Source organism: Apteryx mantelli, chromosome 10, assembly GCF_036417845.1.
Source record: "Apteryx mantelli isolate bAptMan1 chromosome 10, bAptMan1.hap1, whole genome shotgun sequence".
In the NCBI taxonomy this organism is placed as follows: domain Eukaryota; kingdom Metazoa; phylum Chordata; class Aves; order Apterygiformes; family Apterygidae; genus Apteryx; species Apteryx mantelli.
This window is the reverse complement of record NC_089987.1, coordinates 4,401,142-4,418,908: the sequence shown is the minus strand read 5'-3', so window position 1 is coordinate 4,418,908 and position 17,767 is coordinate 4,401,142. Positions and strand designations below refer to the sequence as shown.

Genomic DNA, 17,767 nt, shown 5'->3' with positions numbered 1-17,767 from the left:
GCCCTTTCTGCTGTTTGATCATGGTCATAATACAACTGCAGCTGTGCCCAAGTCCTTCTTTGCTGGGCATTTCTCTTGCTGTGGCTGATCTTGGACCCTTTTTCTATTGAACTTGTTTGGAAAATCTGGACAAAATGGTATAGCTGACCAAAACCCACACACAAGCCCCCAAAGACGGCGCGGGTGCAGTTCTGCTGGAGCACGGTTACAAGTGCGGCGTGTACTTCTGTGTCCCCTGAAAATATCGCTGACCCGTAATCCCTGCCTGGGACTCCTGAGCTTGCCCGGCTATAAAAGAAGGTTTTGTACTCCTGACTTTCTGTAAAAGCCTCTGCTTCTTTTCCTTTTTTCCCTTCTCAGCCACATCTGTTCTGAATTCTTGAAGGTTCGCCCTAAAGACAGGATTAACAGTGGGTTTGCAAGTGTTACCCCCCGTGTCAGGAGAGTATAGCAATTTTCCTGTTCTCCCATCTAACGTGCATGCCAAAATGAAGGTGAACGCTGTCTCTGCCCTCCCTGGAAGCCCCCGGCCTGTGAAACGTGTGTCTGCACGTGTAGGGGACGAAGCCTCTTGCAGCTGCTGTTTCAGCTGCTGGCGGTCCCCACGCCTTGGACAAGTCACTTAACGTGCATATTCCTTGCTGCAAAGAGATAAGAAGATGCACCTAGCTTCGAGGCAGTAACAAAGCTTAATTAGCAAATGTTATAAAGGGCTGTGATTTAGGAAGTGTTTTAGTTAATTGTGAAATCACATGGTTGAAAAGATAAGGGAAAGGAACGGGATTAAAAGAAGAACCAAAGAGACAATGAAATGCTTTTATTAACGATGGTGCTGCCTGACAACTGCTTTATCTCTCTTCCTCAGACCTACGAGGAGTGTGAGCTGAAAAGCATCGAGCAAGAGAAGGAAGTGGCTGCTCTGCCCCCCAAAGATGCCTGTAAATGCCAGAAAGAAGACTTGGCAAAAGCTTTAAACGTGAGGCTTCTTAGTATTTGTGAAAACAGCGACACAGGCAGTGTGATCTGACTCGGTGAAGAGACCGAGCTGCAAAATTGGTCTTTGGTTTCACGTGCAAACTTCTGGGGCGCCTGGTGCACCTGCTTTTGCTGTAGGGCGAAGCCTCGGATCGACCGCGTCCGAGACCCGGCGCGGAGCAGTTGCTTCGCCTGGTGCTGGGGGAGGATTTCTAGTGGCTGAGCGACCCCTGACTGCAGCGGAAAGGGTTAAATTGCGTAGACCAGAAACCTGAGGGCTCCCAGCCCTTTGCCAAGAGACAGGAAAAGTAGATGGCAATTTAGAAAGGCCAGGACCAAGGAAGTGTGTAACGCTCGGTATTATTTTGGTGTCTGACATTGCTGTCTTTTAACGCAGGCAAAATATGTCTTGCCCCTTCTCCATTTGTCCTCTCTGAACTTCGTCAGGGCACGATCTTTTTTTCCCTCCTTGGAACGTACGGTGAAACCAGAAATCAATTCTTTCCTTTACTGTTTCAGATTTTTAATTTGCCCTCTACTATATGGCTCCCCACCTCTGGAAATAGGTTTTGTTAATTAACTTGTGCTCGCTTTATGGGCTCTTGTGATGGATGATGGTAAAGCTTTATAGTTTAATAGAAATAAGTCCATAAACAGAAAAACAGTGGGTAGCTTTACTGTTTTTCCTGTAGGACTATGCTGGATCGGGAGCAAAGCTATGCACTCTGCCAGGGAAAGAGCAGTCACTGGACTTTGTAAGAACTGAATCATGAATATCCGGCCCAGTTTACTAAAAGTTTTCTAACATAACTAGATTTGCCTGAAGTCGTTTTCTGTGACGACTGTGCAGTGTGTCGTGCTGGCTTTTTTGTTTCCCTCTAGGTTGATTTGCAAACTGGACTGTCTGAGTTTTCCGTGCTGCAACGCAGGTTAAGACATGGCTGGAATGAATTTTCAGTAGATAACGCGGAGCCGATATGGAAGAAATATCTAGACCAGGTGAGGATTTTCTGCCCGGATGCTCATTTCCTGGTGAACCTGCTAAGCGGACCCTGCTTTGAATGGGCCTGAGTGTTTCGGTACATTGAAATATTGATGGTTTCTATTTCCACGGATTCAGTCTTGGGACAGGATGTGTCCTGGGTACAGAGACACTCTGTTCCCACAGGAAAGCTGATGTGAATTAAGATGCGGGTTCATTTAATTGGGAGATAGCATCTTAAAATAAAAATACATCCTTTTAACTCCATGCAGCCCACACATCAAAAGCTATGGATCAGTGACCTGATTTCTGGAGCACAATTATTCCCTTTAAGAAGAGCGATAAAATCGTGAAAGGTTTGGGAAAACCAGCGGGAGCTGAAACTCCCTCCGATTTCGGTTGCCACAGTGGTCAGTTAATGAAAGCACTAAACCTTAATTCCTGTAACGAGGTATTTCTGCTCCGAGGACACCACACGAATTACTGGGTGCATATTTAGTGCCTTTCACAACCTGTTGGTCTCCCTGGAGGTGCCGCCTGCAGGACCACGCAGTCCGTTCCCCGGCTCTTGGGCAGTGCCTCCCAGCAGGCCCTTCCAGCGGCTTCTTCCAGTTGCTATTTTTGTAAAGCATCCACTTTCATCCAGTCTTTATACAGAGAAACTAAGGGGATTTTCATCTTCGCCTTCAGTGGGAAATATGTTTCAGCCTTGATTTTCCCACCGTGCATCTCCGCAGTCCTGTTGTCCAAAAGAGGTGGTCTTGTCTTTGCCTGACTTCATTCAGTGACACCAATTCCCGTGCTGCTAGCTGAGCAGAGCTATCATTTTCTCAAGTAGGAGCAAGGGCCGTAAAATTCATATTTAAAATGACAAAAAGTGAGGAGCTTTCCCAAAGTTTCACAAGTTCCCTTTTCCCTGAGAACCTGTCGACTCGGTGAAACCTGCCCGCGGTGCCAGGGCTGCCTCGAGGATCGGGTTGAAGTGCCTGACCGCTGCTGTGCTCCTTTCAGCAGCCCTGTGCCCAAGGAAGAGCTTAGCAGATTTAAAAAAAAAAACAAAAAAAGGGGGAGGATTTCTGGTTTCGGATTCTAAAAAGACAATTAAAGGTTTTGTGTGTGCCTTCGTGCCTCCAGGCAGCTTGCAGAGACCGGCCCGCGTTTGCAATCCTTTCTATAGATGCCTGATGCCAGCTCAGCTTCAGCGATGCCATGTTTCACTATCTGTTGTAATTTTTATTTTTATTTTTTTTTAGTTTAAAAATCCGCTCATTCTCCTGCTGCTGGCCTCTGCCTTAGTGAGCGTTGTCACGAGAGAATACGAGGACGCCGCGAGCATCGCGATGGTAGGTGGCCCTCCCGCCCGCCGGCCGGCCCGCGGCTTGCTGCGGCGCCCGCGGCGGTAACGGCTCTTTGTTCGCAGGCCGTGCTCATCGTCGTCACCGTGGCCTTCATCCAGGTACGTCCGGGCTGCGCTGCGCCGCGCGGGGCGAGCCGCCGCGCCGCCCCCCGCTGACGCCCCTTTGTCCTCCCTTCCCCTTGCCAAGGAGTATCGCTCCGAAAAATCGCTGGAGGAGCTCAACAAGCTGGTGCCCCCCGAGTGCAACTGGTAAGGCGCGCCAAGCGACGGAGGAGGAGGAGGAGGAGGAGGAGGAGGATGCTCTTCGGGTCCCTGGGCACGGAGCGGGGAGCAAGCGCCGCGGCGGGAGGAGGCAGCCCGCGCGCGTGCAGCCCCACGTGAAGCGCGGCAGGGTGGTTGCATCTCCACGGAGCCACCGGCTCCAAATCTGCCCGGAGGCATCCGGAGGAACGGGGCAAACGCTGAGCGCCGCAAAGCTCCTAGAGATGCCCCGCTCGCCGTCCGGTGGCGCAGGGGTCCGCGCGGCCGGCCGCCGCGTCGCTGGCTCCCCGCGCAGCGGGAGGAGCTCCACCAGCATCGGGCGGCTTTGCCCTGGCGGAGCGGCGCCGAACGCCCGCGGGGGGCTGAGCAGCCCGGCTCGCTCGCGCGCGCGGGCCGCGTTTCCTCGCCCGCGCCCGCCTGTCGCTGCGCCCGCGTGGCGTTCGGCTGCCGGCTGGCCGGGGGCTTGCGCGGCGCCGCCACGGCCCGCGTTTCCGCGGAAGAGCTGCATCGCGTCCTGCGTGCCGGATCGCTTTGACGCGCGGTACCGGCGTGGCGGGTTACAGGAGATGCTTTCGCGTTTGTGTCTTCGCAAATCGGTTCCGTCAGGACCGACACAAATAAGCCGTTAGGCTCGGAGGAAGGTTGTACCTGTAAAGCGGTGCGGCTCGCTCTTGTTCCAAAGATTACCCAGCTTTGGATCTTGCTAACGCCACTGTTTGGATTTTTTGCAATTAATATGACAGTGTAAGCATCTAAGCATTCAAAAAGCTGCACTTTTAATATAATAGCAAAATGCCAGGAGTGATTCTGCCTTCGGAAAGCTTCTCAAGTCTCCTAAGCTAAGCAATCTGCCTGGCATTATTTAAAGCGCGAGCCAGGGGAAAGCACGGCTTGCGTTTTCTACCTACCGCTTGTATGCTATTTAAGTCACTAATTGCTGAAATGTGAATCTTCCATAATCTGCCCATCTGTTTATGAATTAAAGCAGCCCAAAAGGGAACATAATCATCTTTCCTCATTGTTACGCAGATTTTTACGTTGTTATTTGCATGGGAAGCTCTCTGGGGCAGGGCGCTCACCTCCTTGCCAGTCGCATTCCCGGGCCTGCAGAAAGAGCACGGCACAGTGCTCACGGCCTGCTTTTTGTTTCTTTTTTTCCATTTGCCTAATGCAGCCTAAGGGAAGGAAAACTGCAGCACCTTCTAGCACGGGAGCTTGTGCCTGGAGATATCATACATCTTTCTGTGGGAGATAGGGTTCCTGCAGACCTCAGACTGATAGAGGTAAATACAGTAATACACCAAAAGCCTGTTTTGGAAGTTTCAAGTCTTAACAGTGCCAGAAATGCATGTGTTTAATTAGGTTACAGATCTGCTGGTAGATGAATCCAGTTTTACAGGAGAAGCTGAGCCTTGCAACAAGACGGATGGTGTAGTACTGGAAGCTGGAGACATAACAACGCTGAGCAATGTTGTTTTCATGGGAACGCTGGTGCGGTATGGGAAGGGAAAAGTGAGTCCTGCCATCCTCCATCTTTTCCTCCACAGTAGTTACAGAATCTTCTAAGTAAGATTGATATCATACCAGTTTTTTTAATCTCTCTCTTTTTTTTCCCCTCTTTTCAGGGGGTAGTTATTGGGACAGGTGAAAATTCACAGTTTGGCGAGGTGTTTAAAATGATGCAAGCTGAAGAGGTAAAGAAGTCTCTATGTCACTCTTGCAATGGTGGAAGTCCTAGCTGAAAGCTCATGAGCAGGAGCAGTTCTGCACGTTAATGCGCTGGGGTCTCTTTCCCCTTCTGCTCTGAAATTCCCATGTGACTGAGGGACAAGCAAAGGGCCATAGCCAAAAAAGAAGGTTTTAAGCAGCATTTTGGTTTCTAAATCTAAACTTTTGAGGCTCAGTTTGCAGCTAACTTTGTAGTCACCTAAACTTCATGGTTGCTTTGTTTCCGCAATTTCCACTAGGTATCCAAAATTTTACTTCCACACCTGCCAAACCTTCATGGCCCAGCTCTCTGAGCGAACACAGATAAGGGTCTAGGAACTAGTTAACGCCCTTACCTGAGGTGGTTGAGCCTTTAGCACAAGAAATCGCAGCAAAGCAGAGCGACTGCCGCCTCCTCCTGTTTCTCCGGCCTCTTGCTGCCTTGGTTGCTCGGAGGCAGAGCTGCTCTGCGGGATGCTCTGCGCCGGGTGGACCCCCGGGCCGGGTTCAGGCTTGCTAAGCACTGGGGTGTATCGGGCAGCTGTTAAGGACCACAGTAATGATAACAGCAATACGGTGCTTGTCAGTCGTTCCACGCAGGCTGCGTTCCTCTCATCTTATGTAACAAGCAGAGAAAAATAACTATTTTCTAACGTTTCCAGACTCCCAAAACTCCTCTCCAGAAAAGCATGGATAGACTGGGCAAACAACTCACTCTTTTCTCCTTCGGCATAATTGGTGAGTTGAAGGAAACGCTCATATTTGTGTGGTCAGCTGTGAAAACCCGCTGTGCTCCAGGGCCACTTTTTTCAAATGTACCTGGTGATGTGGGTGACCTGGATTTTGGAGGGTCCAAGCAGGGATGCTTGGGAAGAAGAGGTCTGGGGGCCTCATCACATACTCAGTTCCCCAACAACAGCTATAGCAGGTTAGAGACATACGAATTTCTTAAGGTTTTTTTAATCAACTATTTTTTTCCCCCCTCCAGGTTTAATAATGCTCATTGGCTGGTTACAAGGGAAGCATCTTCTCAGCATGTTCACAATCGGAGTTAGGTGAGGACTAGAAAGTACCTTTCTCTTTGTATTATAATGAAATAAGTCCCAGGGATTTTTCTATTCAAAAACAATGGACGTTTCTCCTCCCAAAAAAGAACTTGTGTAAGATCCTTCATAAATACATATTGATCTTGCACTGGCAAAATTAATGTGAGCTTTACTATAGAATTTAGTAGGAAAAAAGACCTAGAGTTTGGGAGTTTATCAGATCTTGGAGATATGTTAAATTCAGATCTTATTTTTTGTTTATTTCCTTTGAATGATGTAGTTTGAAAAATCTTCACAACCGTTTCCACTTCATCCTGCTGTGAATGTCCTTAACTATCCGCACTATGAATTTAGTGGGAGTGTAGCAACAGCAAATATTAGCCTTTGCTGTTCTTACTGCATTTACATATAAAGATTAGAATGTGCATTTTATGTGACATAAAATGCATGCTCAACCCCTTAGGCAAACATAATAAACCATGTGTTTTTAGTAGTATCAATAAAACCTGTTGTTCAGTGTTGTCGTGGCGCTAAAATCATTCACTTAAAAAAAAAAGAAAAAGAAAAAAAAAGAAAGAAAAAGATTGTATGGAAATAAAAATAAGACCACAGATGAGGGAACAACAGAGAAGCCAAACTAGCTCAGTGTCCACCTGCCTGTGTCCTAGGGGGATATGGTGGCAAAAAAAAGAAAACCGGTTAAGTCTAACCTTTGGAGAACAGCCTATGGATTTGAAAGTCCTGTGTGATTACTTTTTGGACCCTTCTAGAAGTGCTCGGAGTTATCCATGGAATAACTGAGGGACAGAAGCAGACAGTGTCTGGATTTTTCTAGCAAGCCAGCAGCTGCAGTTTTTAATGCTGCTCCAATTCACCTTGCAGCATAGGGACATTTGGGGAGTTTGCTCCCTGTCTCCATAGCTTGCACCCACGTGTGGGAGAGGGCACGAGGGGGTAGGTACGGCCAGAGGCCAGCAGCTAACAAACGAGCAGTGACGCTGAGGAATATTGAACTTCCATCCTCAGAAAGTTAAATAAATGAAATGAAACCCAACCCCTAAATCCCTACTTAGCCAGAAGTTAATGCTCTTTGGCAATGTAAAGAAGAAAAGTAATTGCTCTGTCAAAATCACCCAGAAGAAGGTTGAAGGGCTGGATAAATATCCTGCTTTTGTATTTACAGTGCGCCAAGAATTCCAGTGGTTAGTGCTGCACAGGCAGTCGATTCCCTCCCAGACATGCACAGATAAGCAGGAAAACGCGCTTGCCGTGGAAATGTCCATTTGCCACATTTTGGTAGATGCTTGTGGTTTGACCTGTCCATTGAAGCTGTTGTCTCTCTCCGCTGTCCCCAGCCTGGCGGTGGCTGCCATCCCCGAGGGCCTCCCCATCGTGGTCACCGTAACGCTGGTGCTGGGTGTTCTCCGGATGGCCAAGAAAAGAGTGATTGTGAAGAAGCTGCCCATAGTAGAAACCTTAGGTAAGCCTGCAAACAGGCCACACAGTTTGGTCACCTGCCTGGCTTCTTCAAAGCCTGAACTGAATAGCTATAGGCTGTCCAGGTGGGCCTTGATTAGATTTAAAAAAAAAAAAGGGGGGGGATATGCTTATGGGGCCAGAGAAACCCATTCAGTCTTAAATACATTTTCTGCCCTACATTTCTCTCCCTTTTCCTTTATTTTAGTGCTATGAACATGGGTAGGAGCTAACCTCCATTAGAAATGGTGCAGAGATAAAACACTTGGGGCATCTTCTTTCTGCTGCAACCCAATTCCAGGCACAGGCCCATGGGGACCGGAGCCTCTCTGTAGACGTGCCTGCTTGAGTTGGTTTCCTTGGTTCCTCTTTCCTCCCCACCCTGTGGGACAATCCTGCAGGTCCATCCTGCCCACCTTTTTTGTGTCTGGATAGAAAACCTTACAACTCCTCCAGTCAAGCCTAATGGCATAGACAAAACCATCTGCTGTTCTGCAGTCTGTGTGGCCATCTCCCTGACATCCAAAGAGTCATGGAAAATAGGGCTAGAGAGGACCTTGAGAAGACATCCAGACCATCCTCACTGCCACAGGGCGGGCTGGATTATAATGAAATTATTCTTCTGCCTCCCCTTACTTCCAATTTGGCCCTTGTCCCCAGATCACCATATTCAAGTCTCTGCTACTCTGACCTTCTTGGTCAGTATGGGAATTACAGAAAGGAGAAGACACGCTGTGTATTTAATACTAATTTGCATTCTAATCAGAAAGCGCAATTAAATTCCAGGTCTGGCCCATGCAATTTCAAATATGTGCTGCAGAGCCTGATCCTTCAGCTAAGACTTGTCTTTCCTGGAAATGCTGCCCCTGTTTGAACTGCCCTTGTTTGTTCTGCAGCAAAGAATTCCTACCACCCTTATTTTATTGCATCTCCCCTGACCCAGGACATCTGGAACTGCCTTATCTCATTAAAATTTCATTTGAATAGGCCTGCACCCAAACAGACATCACGGCAAGATGCCCAGCTTCTCTGCAAGACAGTCTAAGTGTGGCAAAAAGCTGTATTCTCCTGCACAGTAATTGCACCAAGTCTGTTAAACTTTTGAAAGGAAGAAAAATAATCCTGCTTCTTTATCTGATTCCTTAATTGTAAATAATTAAAAATGAAATATTAGAGGTGATGGCTTTGCTCTGTGCTAATCCTTCAAAACTGCAATTAATTTAATCACAGCCCAATCTGCTTCATTCTCCCAGGGCTCTTACCTAGTGGTGGTCATGCTAACAGGGTCTGTGCTTCAGCCCTTTGGTCACTTCCAGAACCACGAGAGAAATTCAGACTTAGAAGGGAGCTGGATTCTGATTCTCTTTTATGTTAAAGTCCTTTTCCCCCCTTTTGGGGAGTGTAAACTAGACTTAATGAGGCCCCTGTGCTAATTCACTCCTTTGCTGTATTATGGTGTAAATGGACTCTGGAACAAATGTGAACTGGCTTCCAAATTGTTATGTGCTTTGCTGAAATAGTATTGCCAAAAAGCAGAGATTGAATGGGGCAACTGCTGCTCTTAGCACTTGATTTGTAAGTACTTTTTGTTGCAGTCTTTAACACATTACCCTCACAACCCCTTGGTGAGATATGAAAGTGCTATTATTTCTGATTTAGAGACAGGGAAGCAAGGGTTAAATGACTATTTGAGGAAGTATGTGGCAGAGTGGGAATTTAATATCTCTTTTCAGTATATAATAGCTGTTCTGCTGATGTGTAATATTGCAGCTCAGAAACACTGGTCACTTCTCTGGAAATCAGTGCCTTCTCTGACTGCCCAAGATATGATGCTCAGTACAACGTAGCCTTCTTCAGCTGTCTTCTACCAAATCTCACATCCAAATTATGTGCATGGTACCCTGATGTGCAATGAATTTCTTTTCCCCTCATCTTTTCCTTAACAATGTCCTCTTAGGAAACTCATCCACTTCTTGGTAGTTTTTTGCTTTTATGCCCGTGTGCAGTTTAAGTAACATCAGGGCAACATGTTCTCCCTCTTCTGGGGCCTTGAATCTCATTCAGTGGCAATATTTATTAGTTCTGATTATTGATTAGTTCTGATTAGTTCTGATTAAAAACTTTCTTGCATCAGGTTGCTGCAATGTCATCTGCTCCGATAAGACAGGTACTCTGACAGCCAACGAGATGACAGTGACACAGCTCGTAACTTCAGATGGATTCCAGGCAGAGGTATGGACGATGCAATTACATGGACTTTGCTATTCAGACCCACCAGGGCCCAGCTATCTTTTAGTTCAACCTTTACTATAAGCATTGCTTTGAGCTACCAAGAATATTCCCTGTATAAAGATAAAGTATAGTAGGATAGTCCTGCTTGATACTGAGAAGTTTGCTCTTTCTCTCTCTCTCCTTTCCTCAGGTTAGTGGGGTGGGCTACAACGGAGAAGGAAATGTTTATCTTTTGCCATCGAGGGAGATTCTCAAGGAATTTTCCAACGTCTCAGTTGGAAAATTAGTGGAGGTAAGTATAAATTAAGAACCAGCCTGTTCTAGTTGCATGTAATTTTAACTTGCACAGATCACTTTGGGTAATGAGTGTGAAAAACGTTACTTTAATAACTCTAAAATGAACTGCCTTGCTAGAGCATTCTTCTAGAAAGGTTTTGCGTAATTATTATAAGATATCTGAAGCTTATTGGTTAAAGATAGCAAGCATAAGACATTTAGGGAGAGGCCAGAGCCGTCAGCTTGAAGTGTCATTGAAGTCTCGGGTAAAAATGCAGTTCTGATAGAGGAGAGAACAATTACTATGATCATGTTCAGGTTTTTAATGTAGCCAGGTTCTAAACTTCATCCAGCTAAGTAGCCAATATATAAAATTTACAGCAATAGTCTCTAGTTTTTATGTTACATTAAATAAAATTTGCACATTCAAGTATAAGCTAAAGCAGACTGTTTGGGCAGTCAAATGATCTGAACTGGAATCTCAGAGTAAGGTTAGGCCTTATGGTATCCATATTGCGTGTCAGAAGCAATAGTAAGAGAGACTGGTTTTCCTTATCATGATTTGTCAAGCCGATTAGATATGTTTTGGGTTTTGCTTCATGTTAATTTCTCCAAAACATAACATTTTACTGAAATTTTGGTGTGTCCTATGGATTCAGTGAGTTTAGAAAGCCCAAGAACTGATCTCAAGAGAACGCTGTTATTGGGCATGAAGATGTTCTGAGGCTCCGAAATGTCTGTTCTGCCAAACTCACTGCTTGACTCTCCTCCTTTTGACAAAGGCTATTTGGAATTTGGACTATCTGAAATCTGGTGACATTTCTTCTTTTGGGATGTGGCTGCTTTCAATCTACATTTACTTCATTAAAAGAGATGAAAAAACTATGAATTTAGTTTAAAAAAAAACCCTACATAAATATGTCACTTTCTCTAGGCTGGCTGCGTAGTTAATAATGCCATTATTGGGAAAAATAACGTAATTGGACAGCCCACAGAAGGAGCTCTCATTGCCCTTGCAATGAAGGTAAGATTGCTAAGATATAAATTTTCCAGAAATTTCACCCCTTCCCCCCCCCCCAAAAAAAAAAGAGCTGCAATTGTTAGAACTGATTGACAGCAGTGAGCAGTCTCCTTTAAAGTCTTCACACTGGTTTTAGTTTTTCTTTGTCTCTTCTCCCCAAGGTCATATATGGACATCTCTCCCACATAAACCTGCTGTCACAGACAAACACCTTCCCTGAGCTTCTGTATTAATAATAATAATTGTTTTGCTTGGTTAATCTGTGCAATTACTCTGCATAATGGATTTCTTCTAGGCTCAAATCAGACTGCTTTTTTTTTTTTTATATTTTCTGCAATTCCAATTAAGAGTTCAGGAGGAGTAGAGGAGAGTGGGGAAAAGAGCAAGAACAGGCCATTCTAGAAATCATGGCATACGGTCATCCTGGAGTTGGGTCATCTGCTAGCTTTCTACTTTTTTCTAGTCATGAGTATGTAAAACAAACACTTCTGCTGAATATTGTATTCATGCTCATTGATAAAGAAAGAGGGCTGTAAAACACCTCAAGATATCATCTAATCAGCGTTACTCAGCCTGTGGTTCACAGACCTCGGGAGGGCTGTAAAGCACAAAAGTTAGCTGATTAAATGATTACACCGAAATATTACCTGCAAACATCTGTCGGTTCCTCATTTTAAAGTGTGCAGCTGTAACAGTGAAACCATAATTTTTTGTAAAACAATAACACTGTATTTCTCTAAATGCTAAATTAAAATTGTCCTCCTGCATTAGCCAAGCAACAGCAGAATATGAGGGGGTTCTTGTTTTTTATTGAAGGCAATAGGTAGCAAGCTTCAAACTGAAGTTTAACTTACCCCTTATCAGGCACCGAAACGAGAACACAGTTTTGAAAGTGTAAGTTTTAATCTTCCCCATGCTTCCTGCAGCTCTGTGAAGTACGACTGCCTGAAAGTACATGGTCAATGGTTGGTGCTTGTAATATACTGTGACATAGAAAATATATGCAAGTATGGTTCAGCCTTACAGCGCTCTTTTTGTTTTACTTTATTTTAGATGGAATTAACTGACATAAAAGATATTTATATAAGAAAGAAGGAAATTCCGTTTAGCTCTGAACAAAAGTGGATGGCTGTAAAATGCATGCTGAAAAATCAGGTAAAGCAAACAGTTCTGTTAGCTGGTTTCATGTTTCTAATTGTGCAACTCAACAATGGGTATGAAATGGTATCTCTTTAGCAAATAAGGTTTTCAAAAATTAACTATGTCAGGAGAAAAACTGAGCAAACTTCAAAATTCCCAACTTGGGTGTAATTCTAGCTAGCAGTTCTGCATTTGAATGGGGGAAGATGATACTTATCGTTTACTGGTTTGAACAGGAAAACAAAAGCTTTTCTGTGAAAACTCACAGGGGAAGAAAAGCACAATGTTTGGAAGAAAATGTTAGTCATTTTTCCCTTACCAGATTAAGGAGCTAATCTTAGCTGATACTGTACTCCGTTTTAAAAACACACCACCTTTTTCATTACCATTCTGTCTGTGCCTCTGATGGCCCAGCATGAAAAATGGCTATAGCAAAAATATCACATCCTATAAATTATACATGCATATGGGTATTTCACAAAACAGGTAAAAGAGCGAACAAAAGAGCTGTTTTATCTAAGATGTAAAGCCTTATATGCTATCAGTATTTTAAAAATGTTCTCTTTTCTTTTTTTGATAAAGTCTATTGTCTCCTTACTTTAAAGGATGAGGAAGATATTTACTTTATGAAGGGAGCATTTGAAGAAGTTATTCGATATTGTACTATGTATAACAGTGGTGGCATTTCATTATCACTTACGCCCCAGCAGAAAGCCTTCTACCAGCAGGAAGAGAAAAGAATGGGATCCTCAGGTCTACGGGGTCAGTCTTTACGGTCTATGTCCCTTAAGCTTACAGGTTGTCATGCCCTAACATTTTCCAGTTCTATTAAGTCTCTGCTTCTGTACTTTGTCGTGCGTGCATGTGTACAGCTGTGTGCATGCTGCTGCTTTTGCAAGCACGTCTAGCGGAGCTGCCTCCCTCCTCCCCTTACCTTCACCATGTTGATTTTCTTCTCTAACTGTTTTTGGATGCAAACTGTTGATAGACTGGCGAGCAGAAAAAATCTGGTCAGGGTGTTCTCACTGACGGAAAGGGCTCCAAAGCAAAGCAGCATATCCCGGAAAATGAAGACAGACTGAGATCTGCTCTCCTGCCTTATGTTATGTACTCACTGTGCGGTGTTAGGCAAATTACCTGCTTGAGCTTCCACCAGGTAGGAAGGGGTGAAGATAAGCGGAGAGGAGAGTTTTGGTTAGGATCGACAGAGGCTCAGTCCGTAGCCCGGCATGCACGATCACTTGTCAGCATTGGCCAAGGGCGCTGTCTTCGGTTTGCTGGATGCTTGCTTTCCATTAATCTGTTATTGCAAGGTTTAAATTAGTGAGATTGAAAAGAGCTGAAAATAAACACTGGAAATGGTGAATGTTTTTCTTCCACGAACTGTTCTGATTGTCTGGGATACGGTCTGAATGTTGCACTGAAAAACTTTGCGCTCAACCTGTTTTAATCAGCGGTTTGCCAAGATTTGCTTTTAGAGAAGCTGTTTCAAGAGCAACAAAAAGCAACTTGGGGAGGGGCTCAAAACATGGATTTGGGCACTGAGATTTTTATTTGAAGTTTGGTTCAATTCTTTATTAGGACCAAATCTGATGATCTTTTTTTGATCCTGAACTCATGTCAGTGCACAACCCACTGAAGTTCTTATACACGTGCCATTGCCCTCATCACTAGAAACATCATTTCAAAAACATCTTAGACTTTTCACACAATAATAGAGACACTTTCTCTTGTGCCTGTTCCCAGGATATAAATAGGTGAGAACAAGTCTTGGCAGTAGAATCTGGAAGAAGGTATAGTTTATATGTATGTTCTCCAGGCCTGTGTCTTGCGGTTAGTAGCTCACGTATGAAGTTTGCTTGACAGTATCAGAATCATCTGCTGTAGTGAATGGCAAATTACCGCTCTGAAGAAAAGCGATTAGCTCAGGTAGCTGGTGTGAGCTTGTGGTTCAGTCATCAAAGAAACGCTGACACGAACCCCTGGCAAAATATCCTTGGGTTATTTAGGGACTACTGAATGATATGGTTAGGCACCAAGAAGAGAAACAAAATGTTCAGAGCGTTGTTGTTTACATGATGGTAGTTGCACTCGTTTAACTGGAATTACACTGCATATTTTTTAGATAAAAAAAGTAAGTCTCTGCAGAGGCATTGCTGTTTAACATAGTTGTTCAATAGTGTCTGCCCTAACGTTGCACTGCCCCTATTTAATCCATCTATATTTAGGCAAGACTTGGTAGATAAATTTAAACTAGACAGACATAAATCCTAAGAGAAATAAATGTGAAGCAGAAATGCACTGATCTGGATAAACTGGTGCTAGTTGAAGTCGAGCAAATTTTTGTATCTATACAAGACCTGAATATCTGGTTTAATCACTTTTTCAGCTGAAAAACTGGAAACTTAGGATCTTCTCTAAATGTTCATTTTAATGTTTTTTTAATGAATAATAAATAATTCAGCCTTCTTGTCTTCATTTCTTTCTCTTTTTCTAGTACTTGCTTTGGCTTCAGGTCCAGAACTGGGCAGACTAACATTTTTAGGTCTGGTTGGAATAATTGATCCCCCAAGGGCTGGAGTGAGAGAGGCTGTTCAAGTCCTTTTCGAGTCTGGCGTATCAGTGAAGATGATAACCGGAGATGCTCTGGAAACTGCCGTGGCTATAGGTATCAAAATTAGCTTCACTCCTACAAATCTATACTTTCTGTCCGGTCAGTCAAATGTTATTTACTTAACAATGATCATCTTTATCATTCTTTTCATATGTGCAGTATAGGCTTTAAATCTCAGTCTCACTAACTGACGTCTTTCTTACTTTTTCATTGAAGCAATTTATATTAAATGCAGTAATAAAGCAACTAAGAACTAGGGGTCAAATTCCAGGAATCTAAATTCCCCTATTTTAGCACCATAAATGGCAAAATCTCAAGTGTAATACACCATGATGAGACAAATAGCACTGCTGGGATTATGGCCCCTGCTAATGTTGTGAGTGCAAGCATCTCCGCACTTTCCATTCTTTGCATTTTGCGGTTAGAAGAAAACCATCCAAGCAGCAGCCAGGAGAGGACTGAGTTCTCAGCTGGGGCCATTGGCCCTGCTCTCCTGCAATTAGTGGCAGAGCACAGACTGCCCCAGGGAGCAGTTTGTGTTTTGTGTTGACTCAGAAATGCTTTTCCTGTTCTTTCTAATTTAAAAAAGTCACGAAGGATGACTTAGGACAGGAGGGGGTTAACTACTGCCCTATTTTTCTCCAGATGTCATGGGGGGGGAGGTTACTGCAATTGGAAATGTGAAGTTTCTAAATTTTTCTGCAGGTTATTCTGGAATAAAATTGAATTCTTGTTGTTAAACGTACCTTAGTATTAGATCAAGTTCTGGGTATCATACTGCTTACGTAACTCCAATAGAGTAAGGATAGCGGGACTGGCCCAGCTCAGAGCCACAGGGCCCTGTGCCCCTCCAGGTGCTCCCGATTGATAAGTATTTCCAAGTAAATTCTTAAATCATTGCCTCTGTTCTTCAAGGCAAGAGGTAAGTGTCCTCTTCCAGAGCTGAAGGACAGATGTCATTCCGGGCTTTTCTTTGCAGGACAGAATATTGGTCTCTGCAATGGGAAGCTGAAAGCCATGTCTGGGGAAGAGCTCGAACAACTGGCAGAGTCAGAGCTAACATCCACTGTCAAGAATGTAACGGTTTTTGATTACAATAACATGGTCCAGTTTCATCTACAGCAGCATCCGTCTAATACACGATTGTATTTTTTCTTTGTTATGCAGGTTTCCATCTTCTTCAGAACAAGTCCAAAGCACAAACTAAAAATCATAAAGGTACGAAGAGCCTCTCAACTCCATTATATGCCTCACAATACCAAGGTGTGAGGGGGCCTCAGGAGTTCCCCAGACCACCTGGTTTTCCAAGAAAAGGTTGGCTCAAACTACAGGGCAATAAAACCCAGGCTAGAGCATTGGCACTATTTACACCAAAGTCATTAGCGTTTCTCTTGCAGACCTGGTCTGGGTCATCTAGCAGATACTAGTAAGATATTATTGAAGCATAATATCAGGAAACTGATTTCTCATGACTTTTCTGTCCCCTTTAATTCCTGCTGGAGTTAAGATATTGAATACTCCTGAAAATCCAGTCTCTTCATTTTCAGTCTATTTGATTTTTTTTTTTACCTGTGCTCCATACACTTCATATAGATGTGGGCTGCTAAAGTCCATTTGACCCTCAGAGTAGCATTCCTTCTGCTCTTTGCATATTAAGTGCAAATCCTGGGATTGCCAACAGAACTTATTTGTCTTCTCCTGGCTTCAGTCTCTCATCTCTCCACCCCCACAGGCTTTGCAAAGGGCTGGTGCTGTTGTGTCAATGACAGGAGATGGTGTTAATGATGCTGTGGCCCTTAAGTCTGCTGACATTGGGATTGCAATGGGACAAGCAGGTACAGATGTCAGCAAAGAGGCTGCCAACATGATCCTCGTGGATGATGACTTCTCAACAGTAATGTACGTTCAGCTACTTTCTTACTATCAGGAACCCTCTTATTTATTTCAGCTACTTTCTTGCTTTCCATTGCAATGAGTTTGTTATGTGACTAGCCCTGAAAATATTGCAAATGCTGTGGGGTAATGTAAGTCAGCAGGTAGTAGCTGGAGGCACCCCAGTGCAGCACTGTCTCATTTTCAGTTACAAACACTGCAATGACTTTTCTGTTTCAAGTGGTGATGACAAAGCTACTTTTCATCCAAAAGCCCTGTTTTCTCATTTTTATAGCTGACTGTGGGGATTTGAAAGCACCTAGAAGTCTTGGTAGTTCATAAGTTGCTCTGTCTGCCTCATCCAGGAAACTCAGAGGAAAGATGTGTAATTTGCAATGCTCTGTTGGTTCATAACAACAGACAACAGTGGGCAGAGTAAAGATATAAATAGGTCGCATGCCTGCTTTATGAACCAAGACCTGGCTTTAAGAACCAGTGTTTCCAGGTCTACCACGCTTAACTACCAGTCATTTAACTAAGAAGCTGCATTGGTGTCCCTCTCCTAAGCTACGGTCTGAATTGCACCTAAAATAAGTGCTGGAAAACAGCACTTGTCTTTCAAGTTTCACAGGGAGCGCAATTTAAAATAGTGTGAATGCTAGTTATTTAATAAATTCTCCTCTCCCTTCCAGGAATGCAATAGAAGAGGGAAAGGGAATATTTTACAACATAAAAAATTTTGTGCGGTTCCAGCTTAGCACGTAAGTTCTTGTTTGCTTAGATTTCAGTGGAAGCACCTTTTGGGTGA

General features: G+C 44.1%; 1 protein-coding gene across 1 annotated transcript in view; it reads left to right on the top strand.

Moving 5' to 3' along the window:
• Positions 1 to 17,767, top strand: part of ATP2C2 (ATPase secretory pathway Ca2+ transporting 2) — a 30,878-nt gene that overhangs the window by 8,176 nt on the left and 4,935 nt on the right. The window contains exons 2-22 of the mRNA XM_067302416.1: positions 866 to 976; positions 1,858 to 1,974; positions 3,211 to 3,300; positions 3,378 to 3,413; positions 3,502 to 3,563; positions 4,750 to 4,858; positions 4,938 to 5,087; positions 5,201 to 5,269; positions 5,945 to 6,020; positions 6,271 to 6,337; positions 7,684 to 7,808; positions 9,939 to 10,036; positions 10,227 to 10,328; positions 11,247 to 11,336; positions 12,387 to 12,488; positions 13,079 to 13,235; positions 14,971 to 15,141; positions 16,067 to 16,164; positions 16,255 to 16,305; positions 16,820 to 16,986; positions 17,652 to 17,720. Coding sequence (XP_067158517.1) covers positions 866 to 976; positions 1,858 to 1,974; positions 3,211 to 3,300; positions 3,378 to 3,413; positions 3,502 to 3,563; positions 4,750 to 4,858; positions 4,938 to 5,087; positions 5,201 to 5,269; positions 5,945 to 6,020; positions 6,271 to 6,337; positions 7,684 to 7,808; positions 9,939 to 10,036; positions 10,227 to 10,328; positions 11,247 to 11,336; positions 12,387 to 12,488; positions 13,079 to 13,235; positions 14,971 to 15,141; positions 16,067 to 16,164; positions 16,255 to 16,305; positions 16,820 to 16,986; positions 17,652 to 17,720 — 2,117 coding nt within the window. The remainder of the gene's footprint in view (positions 1 to 865; positions 977 to 1,857; positions 1,975 to 3,210; positions 3,301 to 3,377; positions 3,414 to 3,501; positions 3,564 to 4,749; positions 4,859 to 4,937; positions 5,088 to 5,200; positions 5,270 to 5,944; positions 6,021 to 6,270; positions 6,338 to 7,683; positions 7,809 to 9,938; positions 10,037 to 10,226; positions 10,329 to 11,246; positions 11,337 to 12,386; positions 12,489 to 13,078; positions 13,236 to 14,970; positions 15,142 to 16,066; positions 16,165 to 16,254; positions 16,306 to 16,819; positions 16,987 to 17,651; positions 17,721 to 17,767) is intronic.